Below are 13,714 nucleotides of genomic sequence, written 5' to 3'. Positions count from 1 at the left end.
AATATTGATGTATTGAAATATTGAAAGATTGCAATTTTGATATATTGAAACATTGAAATATTTATAGATTGATATATTGAAAGATTGATATATTGAAATATTGATATATTGACATATTAAAATATTGATATATTAAAATAGTTATATGTATATTGAAATATTGATATATTTATATATTGAAATATTGATATATTTATGTATTGAAATATTGATATACTGAAATATTAAAATATTGAAATAATGACATATTGAAGTATCTATATATCGATATATTGAAATATTTGTATATCTAAATATTGATATATAGAAATATTGTATATTGAAATATTGATATCTTTAAATATTGATATACTGAAATATTGATATATTGAAATATTGGTATTTTGAAATATTGGTATATTTAAATATTGATATATTAAAATAATAATATATTGAAATATTTCAATATTTATACATTGAAATATTGATATATTGAAATATTGGTATATTTAAACATTGATATATTGACATATTGAAATATTCATATACTGAAATATTGAAATATTGATATATTGAAAGATTGATATATTGAAAGATTTATATATTAAAATATTGGTATATTGAAATATTGATAAATTGAAATATTGATAAATTGAAATATTGAAATATTGAAATATTGATATATTGAAATATTGATATACTGAAATATTGATATTTTGATACACTGAAATATTGATATATTGAAATATTGGTATATTAAAACATTGATATATTGACATATTGAAATATTTATATACTGACATATTGAAATATTGATATACTGAAATATTGAAATATTAATATACTGAAATATTGATATATTGAAAGATTGATATATTTATATATTGATATAATGAAATATTGATATATTTATATATTGAAATATTGATGTATTGAAATATTGAACTATTTATATATTCAAACATTGATACATTGAAATGTTGATATACTGAAATATTGATATATTGAAATATTGATAAATTAAAATATTTATATATTGAAATATTGATATATTGATATACTGAAATATTGATATATTGAAATATTTATATATTGAAATATTGATATATAGAAATATTGATATATTGAAATATTGATATACTGAAATATTGATGTATTGAAATATTGGTATATTGAAATATTGATATATTGAAATATTGATATATTGAAATATTTCAATATTGATACATTGAAATATTGATATTTTGATACATTGAAATATTGATATATTGAAATATTGGTATATTTAAACATTGGTATATTTAAACATTGATATATTGACATATTGAAAAATGTATATACTGACATATTGATATATTGAAAGATTTATATATTAAATTGTTGGTATATTGAAATATTGATAAATTGAAATATGATATACTGAAATATTAATATATTGAAATATTGATATATTAAAATATTGATATATTGAAATATTGATATATTGAAATATTTATATATTGATATACTGAAATATTTAAATATTAATATATTGAAATATTGATATACTGAAATATTGATATACTGGAATATTGATATACTGAAATATAGATATACTGAAATATTGATATACTGAAATATTGATATACTGAAATATTGTATATACTGAAATATTGATATATTGAAATATTTATATATTGAAATATTGATATATAGAAAGATTGATATATTGAAACATTGATATATTGAAATATTGATATACTGAAATATTGATGTATTGAAATATTGGTATATTGAAATTTTGAAATATTGATATATTGAAATATTTCAATATTGATACATTGAAATATTGATATTTTGATACATTGAAATATTGATATATTGAAATATTGGTATATTTAAACATTGGTATATTTAAACATTGATATATTGACATATTGAAAAATTTATATACTGACATATTGATATATTGAAAGATTGATATAGTTAAAGATTTATATATTAAATTGTTGGTATATTGAAATATTGATAAATTGAAATATGATATACTGAAATATTGAAATATTGATATACTGAAATAGTGATATATTGGAAGATGGATGTATTGAAATATTGATATACTGAAATATTGATATACTGAAATATTGAAATATTAATATACTGAAATATTGATATATTGAAAGATTGATATATTTATATATTGATATAATGAAATATTGATATATTTATATATTGAAATATTGATACATTGAAATATTGATATACTGAAATATTGATATATTGAAATAGTGATAAATTAAAATATTTATATATTGAAATATTGATATATTGATATACTGAAATATTGATATATTGAAATATTTATATATTGAAATATTGATATATAGAAATATTGATATATTGAAATATTGATATACTGAAATATTGATGTATTGAAATATTGGTATATTGAAATATTGGTATATTGAAATATTGATATATTGAAATATTGATATATTGAAATATTTCAATATTGATACATTGAAATATTGATATTTTGATACATTGAAATATTGAAATATTGATATATTGAAATATTGGTATATTTAAACATTGGTATATTTAAACATTGATATATTGACATATTGAAAAATGTATATACTGACATATTGATATATTGAAAGATTTATATATTAAATTGTTGGTATATTGAAATATTGATAAATTGAAATATGATATACTGAAATATTAATATATTGAAATATTGATATATTAAAATATTGATATATTGAAATATTGATATATTGAAATATTTATATATTGATATACTGAAATATTTAAATATTAATATATTGAAATATTGATATACTGAAATATTGATATATTGGAAGATGGATGTATTGAAATATTGATATACTGAAATATTGATATACTGAAATATTGATATACTGAAATATAGATATACTGAAATATTGATATACTGAAATATTGTATATACTGAAATATTTATATATTGAAATATTGATATATAGAAATATTGATATATTGAAACATTGATATATTGAAATATTGATATACTGAAATATTGATGTATTGAAATATTGGTATATTGAAATATTGAAATATTTCAATATTGATACATTGAAATATTGATATTTTGATACATTGAAATATTGATATATTGAAATATTGGTATATTTAAACATTGGTATATTTAAACATTGATATATTGACATATTGAAAAATTTATATACTGACATATTGATATATTGAAAGATTGATATAGTTAAAGATTTATATATTAAATTGTTGGTATATTGAAATATTGATAAATTGAAATATGATATACTGAAATATTGAAATATTGATATACTGAAATAGTGATATATTGGAAGATGGATGTATTGAAATATTGATATACTGAAATATTGATATACTGAAATATTGAAATATTAATATACTGAAATATTGATATATTGAAAGATTGATATATTTATATATTGATATAATGAAATATTGATATATTTATATATTGAAATATTGATACATTGAAATATTGATATACTGAAATATTGATATATTGAAATAGTGATAAATTAAAATATTTATATATTGAAATATTGATATATTGATATACTGAAATATTGATATATTGAAATATTTATATATTGAAATATTGATATATAGAAATATTGATATATTGAAATATTGATATACTGAAATATTGATGTATTGAAATATTGGTATATTGAAATATTGGTATATTGAAATATTGATATATTGAAATATTGATATATTGAAATATTTCAATATTGATACATTGAAATATTGATATTTTGATACATTGAAATATTGAAATATTGATATATTGAAATATTGGTATATTTAAACATTGGTATATTTAAACATTGATATATTGACATATTGAAAAATGTATATACTGACATATTGATATATTGAAAGATTTATATATTAAATTGTTGGTATATTGAAATATTGATAAATTGAAATATGATATACTGAAATATTAATATATTGAAATATTGATATATTAAAATATTGATATATTGAAATATTGATACATTGAAATATTTATATATTGATATACTGAAATATTTAAATATTAATATATTGAAATATTGATATACTGAAATATTGATATATTGGAAGATGGATGTATTGAAATATTGATATACTGAAATATTGATATACTGAAATATTGATATACTGAAATATAGATATACTGAAATATTGATATACTGAAATATTGTATATACTGAAATATTTATATATTGAAATATTGATATATAGAAATATTGATATATTGAAACATTGATATATTGAAATATTGATATACTGAAATATTGATGTATTGAAATATTGGTATATTGAAATATTGATATATTGAAATATTGATATATTGAAATATTGATATATTGAAATATTGATATATTGAAATATTGATATATTGAAATATTTCAATATTGAAATATTTCAATATTGATACATTGAAATATTGATATTTTGATACATTGAAATATTGATATATTGAAATATTGGTATATTTAAACATTGGTATATTTAAACATTGGTATATTTAAACATTGATATATTGACATATTGAAAAATTTATATACTGACATATTGATATATTGAAATATTGATATAGTGAAAGATTTATATATTAAATTGTTGGTATATTGAAATATTGATATACTGAAATATTGATATACTGATATATTGATATATTGAAATATTGATATACTGAAATATTGATATACTGATATATTCATATATTGAAATATTGATATACTGATATATTCATATATTGAAATATTGATATACTGAAATATTGATATATTGAAATATTGAAATATTGATATATTGAAATATTGATAAATTGATATATGGAAATGTTGCTATATTGAAATATTGATATACTGAAATATTGGTATATTGATAATTTGATATATTGAAATATTGGTCTACTGAAATATATATATATATATATATATATATATATATATATATATATATATATATATATATATATATATATATATATATATATATATATATATATATATATACTGCAATATTGAAAGATTGATATATTGAAAGATTGATATATTGAAAGATTGATATAGTGAAAGATTGATATACTGAAATATGGATATACTGATATATTGATATACTGAAATATTGAAATATTGATATTTTGAAGTATTTTTGAAGTATTGGTATATTTATATATTGATATTTGAAATATTGATATTGATTATTGATATAATGAAATATTGATGTAATGATATATTGAAATATTGACACATTGATACATTCAAATATTGAAATATTGAAATGTCCTTTTTATCCTCTTGTATTTCCTACTGTCAGATCTGCGTTATGTAAAAATGTTTTTGAATATTTTTTACTCATTGCAGTTAAAGACGAAAGGTATTGGCTGAGGTAGCATATGCACAATTTGAACATTGGGAATATTATAGCATTCCCGTTTATTTAAAGATGTTAGCAACAAATTGAAATTAGAGATAAAGAGCGAAAAGGTACGAATAAAAGTCGAAGATACATGCATAAGAGTTTAAAAAAAAAACAAATTTCTTGAAGAAAATTGGAAAATATAGGAAAAAAGTATATACTATATAATGATGTTTTTGTTTTGAGTTGATATAAACGCATACCCTTTGACCTTCGGGACCGCTGTTGCGACGCAACTGCAAAAAGCCTTCCTGTCTTAGCAGCGGCTTTAAAAACCAAATACACAAACATATATGCATCCACACACACACAACCGTTGTGTTGACAAGAGAGACAGATTAGTTTTGGTTTTTGAACAAGGAATCCAGTTAAAGCATCGCCATAAGTGTGACGAGCCAGTCGACGGGATAGGAGATTTGCAGGACAAGACGGGAGACGACAATACAACGGAAGATAGAGGCAACAAACACATTTACGATATGTTCCAGTAGAGTAGTATAGAGGTAGGCAAATTATATTTTCAGGTTGTGTATGCACGAATATGAATGGGATGGATGAATGTGGAATGAAATTTAATTAAATTTTTAAGAAACGAAAGACAAAAATCACCAACAACAAAAACACAAAGGGTAATGGGAAAATCGCAGATTTGCTATTCCAGTTTTTTTGACAGTGAGAAAAGAACGCCAAGACATTAAATGCCCGAAGGCGTCCCGTGTTTATGTTTCCTTTTTTGGGGAACTACTGTTGTTGTTGGAATTTCCAATGCCTCTAAGGAGGAATGTATGTATAGTGGTATGTATTTATGTGTTTCCTGGCAACATATAAGAATGGCTCTGGGGGACCATTGTTTTATATATATGCTACACGTTAATTAGTACTCATGTGATCAGTGTTGCCAACAATTTTCAATGGTGGCTTTCGTCCCCAAAAATTCCCAATTAAAATTAAAATTCCTTACAAAAAATTGTACACGGTTTCGACTTGGAATAGGATCACCTCAAAAATATTTCAAAAGAAAAATTTTAGTTTTTCGCGGGGAATATTATGCCCTAAAAACATTTTTCAGGTGATTGTATTCTACTCAGCGTTTACCTAGTGTACTCTAATGAGACATTCCCAAACCAAAACTCATATATGCTCCACTTTGGACATGAATGAGTAAGTGCAGAAAATCGTTAAAAATGTAAAAAATAGAAAAAAGAGTATAGGGTTTTTTCGTGCCAGTTTGTAAATTTCAATAATATAAACATTTCAAAATAGAAAACCAGGGGACTGCTGATGAAAAAAAAAATTAGATACAAACCGTCATCAGAATATTAATTTAAGGACAAATTGCCTTGTAGATGCTGGAGAAATAAAATTGGATGAGTATTAATGGATGGATATGAAAAATCTTCATCTATCTATATTTATATCGGGTATATTGTACAAATCAGTAATGTACACTGGGGAGGGAGACATATTTAGATCAGTATCCGGATTAATTCCGTCCCGAAGCTCCAGGGATTTCGGGTCAGCCCTAATTTATCCTGAACCTATTTCGAAAAATCCCCAAAATTTCTGGAAATTCCCCATTATATTCTGAAATCCCTAACTCACAAATTTCATTCCCATCCATGAAAAATCCCCAAAGCTGGCAACACTGCAACACTTGAGTATCATTTGTCTGTATAGTTGGTAGTATGCCTGTATGGATAAAATACATACCTGACTTGGCCACACTTGCAGTAATGGTAATGAACATGTTGGCTTGTTGTTGAATGAGGATCCACCACCAGATAAGCATGACTTGTTTTTGTTAGCCGTATTTGCACGACCTCCACCTTCGCTATCGGCCCCACCATCATGAGAGGGTGCACTCTGGGCCAAACTTGTGTAGTGCAGATGATTAAAACGCTGGACATCATTTGAGTTCTTGGCACGCGTAGGACTCTCGTATCCGGTTGATTCTTCTGATGAAGTGGTTTTTGGCGAGCGCCAAAAACGTTTTAGGCGCAATTCGCGTCTTTTTTCTTGTTTCTGTTGGAAATTCACAAAAAACACAGAGAAAGAGATGGAATGAAGAAATTATTAAAACATAACGGAATAAGAACCGGAAAATTAAGATAAATATTGAGACAAATTATTTAAAAATGCAGATATAATCACACTTAAAAAAATATATATATATTTTATAATAAACGTTAATGTGGTCAAAAATATTAATCATAGTCCTCACATCATATAGAACCTAATTTTTTTCTCAAAAAAATTAAAAAAAAAGAAAGATCAAAAAGTCAACCAAAAATTCCAAATGTCTAGAAATCGACAATTAGAATTTTCCAAATTTAACCCTTATCATGTACTAGTGGGTCAAAATTGCCCAAACCAATTATTTATAAGAATTTTATTCTAAAGAACTAGGTGAGTTTAAACCTCTGTTTGGCTGAGCCCTATAAAAAAATTTCAAAACAATGTTTAAAATACATATATATGAATAAATTTATATTGGGCAAATTTTACCCACTAATACAATATGCGGTTTTTTTTTTAAGTACAGGATAAGGGTTAAAAAAAATACCACAAAAGTTGATTTTTAGATTCTGATTACAATCCCTACTAATCTCATAAAAAAGTATTACTAATCATATATTATTTCTCAAAAAAAAAAAAAATAATAATAATAATAATAAATAAACAAGTAAGTAAAGTAGAAAGTCGGGCGGGGCCGACTATATCATACCCTAAACCACCATTACAGAATTAGTAATCATAAGCATTTGTGGGGTAACATATAGGTCTGGGAGATAAACCGCAGTTGCATATTTAAGAAAATTAAGGGGTACATGTCTATGGGTGCTTTGTGTCAATCTGACTATAGCTCAATGTCAATGTTGCCACGGAAAATGTTCGGTTTACCCTACAAGGAAAAAAATTCCCTACTTTCCCATACATTCCCAAACAATTTTCCCTACTATATTTTTCGTTAAATTTAAAAAATTTTACAAAACAAAAATGGTTCTAAGTACTTTATTATCTTAAAACATGAATATGCAACGTATATAACTTAGAATATAAATTTGTATTACCGCCACGGTTGCCACAGTTGGTAGAATTCTACCCAAATTAGTAATCTTTTGTTAAATCTCTATAAAAATAAAATTTTGGAAAAAGTTTCTATAAACAAATTTTTGTGAGAAATTTTTCTATAGAAATAAAATTTTGACAATAAATTCTAAAGAAATAAAATTTTGAGAAAAATTTTTATAGAAATAATATTTTGAAAAAAATTTCTATAGAAATACAATTTTGACAAAATGTTCTATAGAAATAAAATGTTGACAAAATTCTCTACAGGAATAAAGTTTACCACACATTGTTAAAGATCAAGCCTTGCCGGCTTCTAGTTTCCTCCTCTAGAGCCACCAAAATGTAAAAATATTACAAATTGTGTTGAGTGAAAATGTCCTACATTGTGGCCCTACGTCCCTACAAGACGCTAAATATTAGAAAAACCCTTCATATAGGGAATTTCCCCTACTTCTAGCAACACTGGCTGTGTTGATATTGCGCCTATGGAGTTAGTACACCCAGAAAAGGAATATGATCACCTCAAACATATTCCAAGAGCACAATGTTATTTTTGGATGGTGACCATGTAACATTTTTGTCGCAACCAAGCTATTTTCTCGAAAATTATGTATCTGTTTTCGGAAACCATTTTATGTTTGGCGAGAACACAACATTTTTGCGATAAACATGTTACGTGGTCACCATCCAAAAATAACATTTTGCTCTCGAAACATGGTTGAGGTGATCATATTCCTTCTCTGCGTGTATGCCACTAATATTGAGCCCATTATTAAAAAAGCGAAAATTGTTAAATTAGTGTGGGTAATAAATACAAATTTGTAAAAATCGAGCAATATTCTTATGTAAGAGCTACAAGTACGTATAAGTACGATCGGCTAGTACATCAAAATTTGAAATTTGAGTAACATTGGTTAATAAATAAGAGTACTATGGCCAAATTTGGGAAAATCGAGCGATGCATATATATGGAAGCTATATCTAAATCTGAACCAATTTGCATAATATTTTGTGGGTTTGATTAATACCACAAAAGGTTACCTTGTGCAAGATTTGAGTAAGATCAGTTAAGAAATGAGGCCTGTATGGTCAAACATAAGGTTATTAGGGGCGAATTTTTCAAAATCGGGTGATACATATATGGGAGCTATATCTACATCTGAACCGATTTCGATGAAATTTTGCACATATAGTTAGTACTATAGAGGACTGGATCTAGCCAATTTTTAGTAAGATCGGTTAATAAATAAGGGTTCTATGGCCAAATTTGGGATAATCGGGTTATACATATATATGGGAGCTATCTCTAAATCTGAACCGATTTCGATGATTTTTTGCACATATAGTTAGTGCTATAGAAGACTACAATTAGCCAAATTTGGGTAAGATCGGTTGATAAATAAGGGTTTTATGGCCACATTTAGAAAAATCGGGCGGTACATATATATGGGAGCTATAGCTAAATCTGAACCGATTTCGATGATTTTTTGCACATATAGTTAGTGCTATAGAAGATTATATTTTGCCAACTTTGAGTAAGATCGGTTGATAAATAAAGGTTTTGTGGCCAAATTTGGGAAAATCGGGCGATGCATATATATGAGAGCTATATCTAAATCTGAACCGATTTGGATGAAATTTTGCAGACTTGAAGGGCGATGGAAAAAAAAATTTGGTGACCTTTTGCCAAATCCTTGTGTCCAAATTTCATCAAAATCGGTTAATAATTGCGACCGGAATCCTGTGAACAACAAATAAAGGGTGATTCTTTTGAGGTTAGGATTTTCATGCATTAGTATTTGACAGATCACGTGGGATTTCAGACATGGTGTCAAAGAGAAAGATGCTCAGTATGCTTTGACATTTCATCATGAATAGACTTACTAACGAGCAACGCTTGCAAATCATTGAATTTTATTACCAAAATCAGTGGCAGAAAATCCGCTTTTTTATCGACAAATTTTGTTCAGCGATGAGGCTCATTTCTGGTTGAATGGCTACGTAAATAAGCAAAATTGCCGCATTTGGAGTGAAGAGCAACCAGAAGCCGTTCAAGAACTGCCCATGCATCCCGAAAAATGCACTGTTTGGTGTGGTTTGTACGCTGGTGGAATCATTGGACCGTATTTTTTCAAAGATGCTGTTGGACGCAACGTTACGGTGAATGGCGATCGCTATCGTTCGATGCTAACAAACTTTTTGTTGCCAAAAATGGAAGAACTGAACTTGGTTGACATGTGGTTTCAACAAGATGGCGCTACATGCCACACAGCTCACGATTCTATGGCCATTTTGAGGGAAAACTTCGGAGAACAATTCATCTCAAGAAATGGACCGGTAAGTTGGCCACCAAGATCATGCGATTTGACGCCTTTAGACTATTTTTTGTGGGGCTACGCCAAGTCTAAAGTCTACAGAAATAAGCCAGCAACTATTCCAGCTTTGGAAGACAACATTTCCGAAGAAATTCGGGCTATTCCGGCCGAAATGCTCGAAAAAGTTGCCCAAAATTGGACTTTCCGAATGGACCACCTAAGACGCAGCCGCGGTCAACATTTAAATGAAATTATCTTCAAAAAGTAAATGTCATGGACCAATCTAACGTTTCAAATAAAGAAACGATGAGATTTTGCAAATTTTATGCGTTTTTTTTAAAAAAAAAGTTATCAAGCTCTTAACAAATCACCCTTTACATGGACAGACGGACGGACGGACACCAAGCGCTAGATCGACTCAGGAGGTGATTCTGAGTCGATCGGTATATATTTTATGGGGTCTAAAATCAATATTTCTGGTAGGCACATTTTTTGGCCGATCAAACTTATTATACCCTGACCACTATGTGGTTTAGGGTATAAAAAGAAAGATCAAAAAGTCGACCAAAATTTCCAAATGTCTACAAATCGAAAATTTGACTTTTGCAAATTTTGAAAAACACCAAAAAAAAATTTTAGATTCAGATTACAATCCCTACTAATTTCATACAAAATTATTACTAACAACAGGTTTAGCCCCCGTTAAATATAAATTGAAGATAAGCGTGTTTGTAACAACAGGCAACTAGAATTACCTAACCTATAAATTAATTTAACCAATTATCCTAGCATCGTCATTAGAGTTTTATTTCACAATGTGTTGCCACTAAAACCTTCCTTAACGTTTAATCTGAAAAATACGATAACATACAGCAAGGCTAATGCTTGAATTAGCAGTTTTCCTCAAATCTTTTCCTTTGGAAGCTTCATAAATTGTTAAGAGCAACAACTGGAAGAGAATAAATGAAGAACCACCGCAAAAATGTTGTCTATTTGTAGATTTTCTCTCGTTTGTTTCCAGTTTCTTGGTTAGAGGGTATTGGATATTTCTTTTATCATCCTTTACTGTGTTGTAGTTAATGGTAGACCTTCGTCTCTTTTGTCGGCATAAACTTGTGGTGGGAGGAGGTTTTATCCTTGCTCATAGTCTTCATCAGTCTTGTTCATTTTGTAAATCTGTAATGCCTTTGGAATTCATAATTCCTTAACCAACATAATCTCCCACCCTATCCTTTTTCCCTGTCAAGACTTTCGCTTCCAGCAGTAACAAACTTTTTCCTTTTACATGCCTTGCTTCCCTTGCTAACTGGATGCCTTTTCGGCTTACAAAAGTTTTTTGACTAATTGTTGAAGAATTATTTCAATATGGAATCTTTAAGGGCGAAGAATTTTTGAGTTTCGAATTTTTCCTGGGATATGACAAGAGCATTTTTCTTAGTCCAAGTGGTTTTATTGTCCAAAGATTCCGTATAAAGAATTTAGCTTGAAGTGGTTTGTCATTTACACTTATAACTTAAATCAAGAGTTGTGTGTTCGCATTTATAACTTTTCTTCTTTGTTAATTGAGACAATGGTAAGAAATTCAAATCTCACCGATTTTTATTGATGTAGAAAGGAACATCAATAAAAGTTGTTAATGAATTTTGATAGAAGGATAAATTATAATAAATATTTCTAGGAAAATTATTGCAATCAATCGAATTCTTTTATGAAATTAAGGTCTTTTGTACTTTTTAAACGGTGGAAATTAAGTTAGATTTTGAAGATTATAATCAGTATGTTGGCATAATATGAATTGTTAGTTTGAATTTGTTATATCTGGTTAAAGAAAATATTTTTTCTACACTCGTGGATAAGGATTCGTAATACAGTTGAACTTTCTAATGAGTCGTCACGAGACCAGAAAATACATCATTATTTCGAAACTATATCAGGCCAGGAGAAAAGTGTGACATAGTAGGTTAGAGATTTTAAATTTTCGTCGACAAATCCAAATGTTATGCCTATATATAAAATTGTGTTAGAAATGAAAGTAAAATTAAAACGATTGTTACTGCTGCTGCAATTTTATATATTGAAAATCGTAGAAATTTAAAATTTTTCTGAATTACTTAAAATGCAATATCTCAAAAACGACTTCAAATATGTTTGGTTTTCAAGAAAGACTAAAATACTTCTATAAGTTTCGACATCATTTTGGTCAAATATTTAGCTAATGTGACCCCATACACTAACTCAAATTTGTATAAAATTAAATTAAATTCCTTACGGCATTCTCATTAAACTTCAACCTTTCGACCACTCTATCATTTATAATCAACTTTTTTCGATTTTTAAGCCCTTCCCTCAAAACCACTTAAATCAATTTAATTTCTCTGTAATGCCGCTTACTGCTACTCTACAGGGTGTTTGATATGCAATGCAACAACATAAGACGCTATAATTTTTCAATTTTTAAAGTAAACAATTTTTTGAAATAATATCCAATTTTTTTAAATATTGTAGCATATAATTTTTATATATAATTTTATAAATTTTAGAATTTGTTTTGGCTAACTTTGGCACGAATTATGACCTTCAAATGGCCGACAAAACCATCACGAAAGTGGCTCTGCGGTATTGTAGCCCACTCACGGCGAAGCGGGGCCTTGAGATGCTCGACACTTTGGTAGGAACCTCCTTTTTAAGATATTCTTGGTTGAAGCGTGCTGAGTTCTGTTGGATTATTCATGTTTTGTGGGCGAAATATTTTGTTTGTCCAGGCCTTCAATAATGTCTTTAAGACATTTTCCCGATAATAATCGACATTTATTTTGACCCCATGAATACGAGCAGAGAGCAACCACCGGCCGTTACGGCGGTGCGCATTACCATCTGTGCCACTTGAGTGCTGG

The 13,714-nt window shown here is 26.8% G+C and overlaps 1 protein-coding gene across 1 annotated transcript in view; it reads right to left on the bottom strand.

Moving 5' to 3' along the window:
• Nucleotides 1-13,714, bottom strand: part of LOC142234740 (uncharacterized) — a 303,670-nt gene that overhangs the window by 12,734 nt on the left and 277,222 nt on the right. The window contains exon 8 of the mRNA XM_075305910.1: nt 7,144-7,455. Within this exon, the coding sequence (XP_075162025.1) occupies nt 7,144-7,455 (312 nt within the window). The remainder of the gene's footprint in view (nt 1-7,143; nt 7,456-13,714) is intronic.

Source organism: Haematobia irritans, chromosome 4 (genome assembly GCF_050003625.1).
Source record: "Haematobia irritans isolate KBUSLIRL chromosome 4, ASM5000362v1, whole genome shotgun sequence".
Lineage (NCBI taxonomy): Eukaryota > Metazoa > Arthropoda > Insecta > Diptera > Muscidae > Haematobia > Haematobia irritans.
The sequence above is the reverse complement of the archived record's forward strand: the minus strand, read 5'-3'. Positions and strand labels throughout refer to the sequence as shown.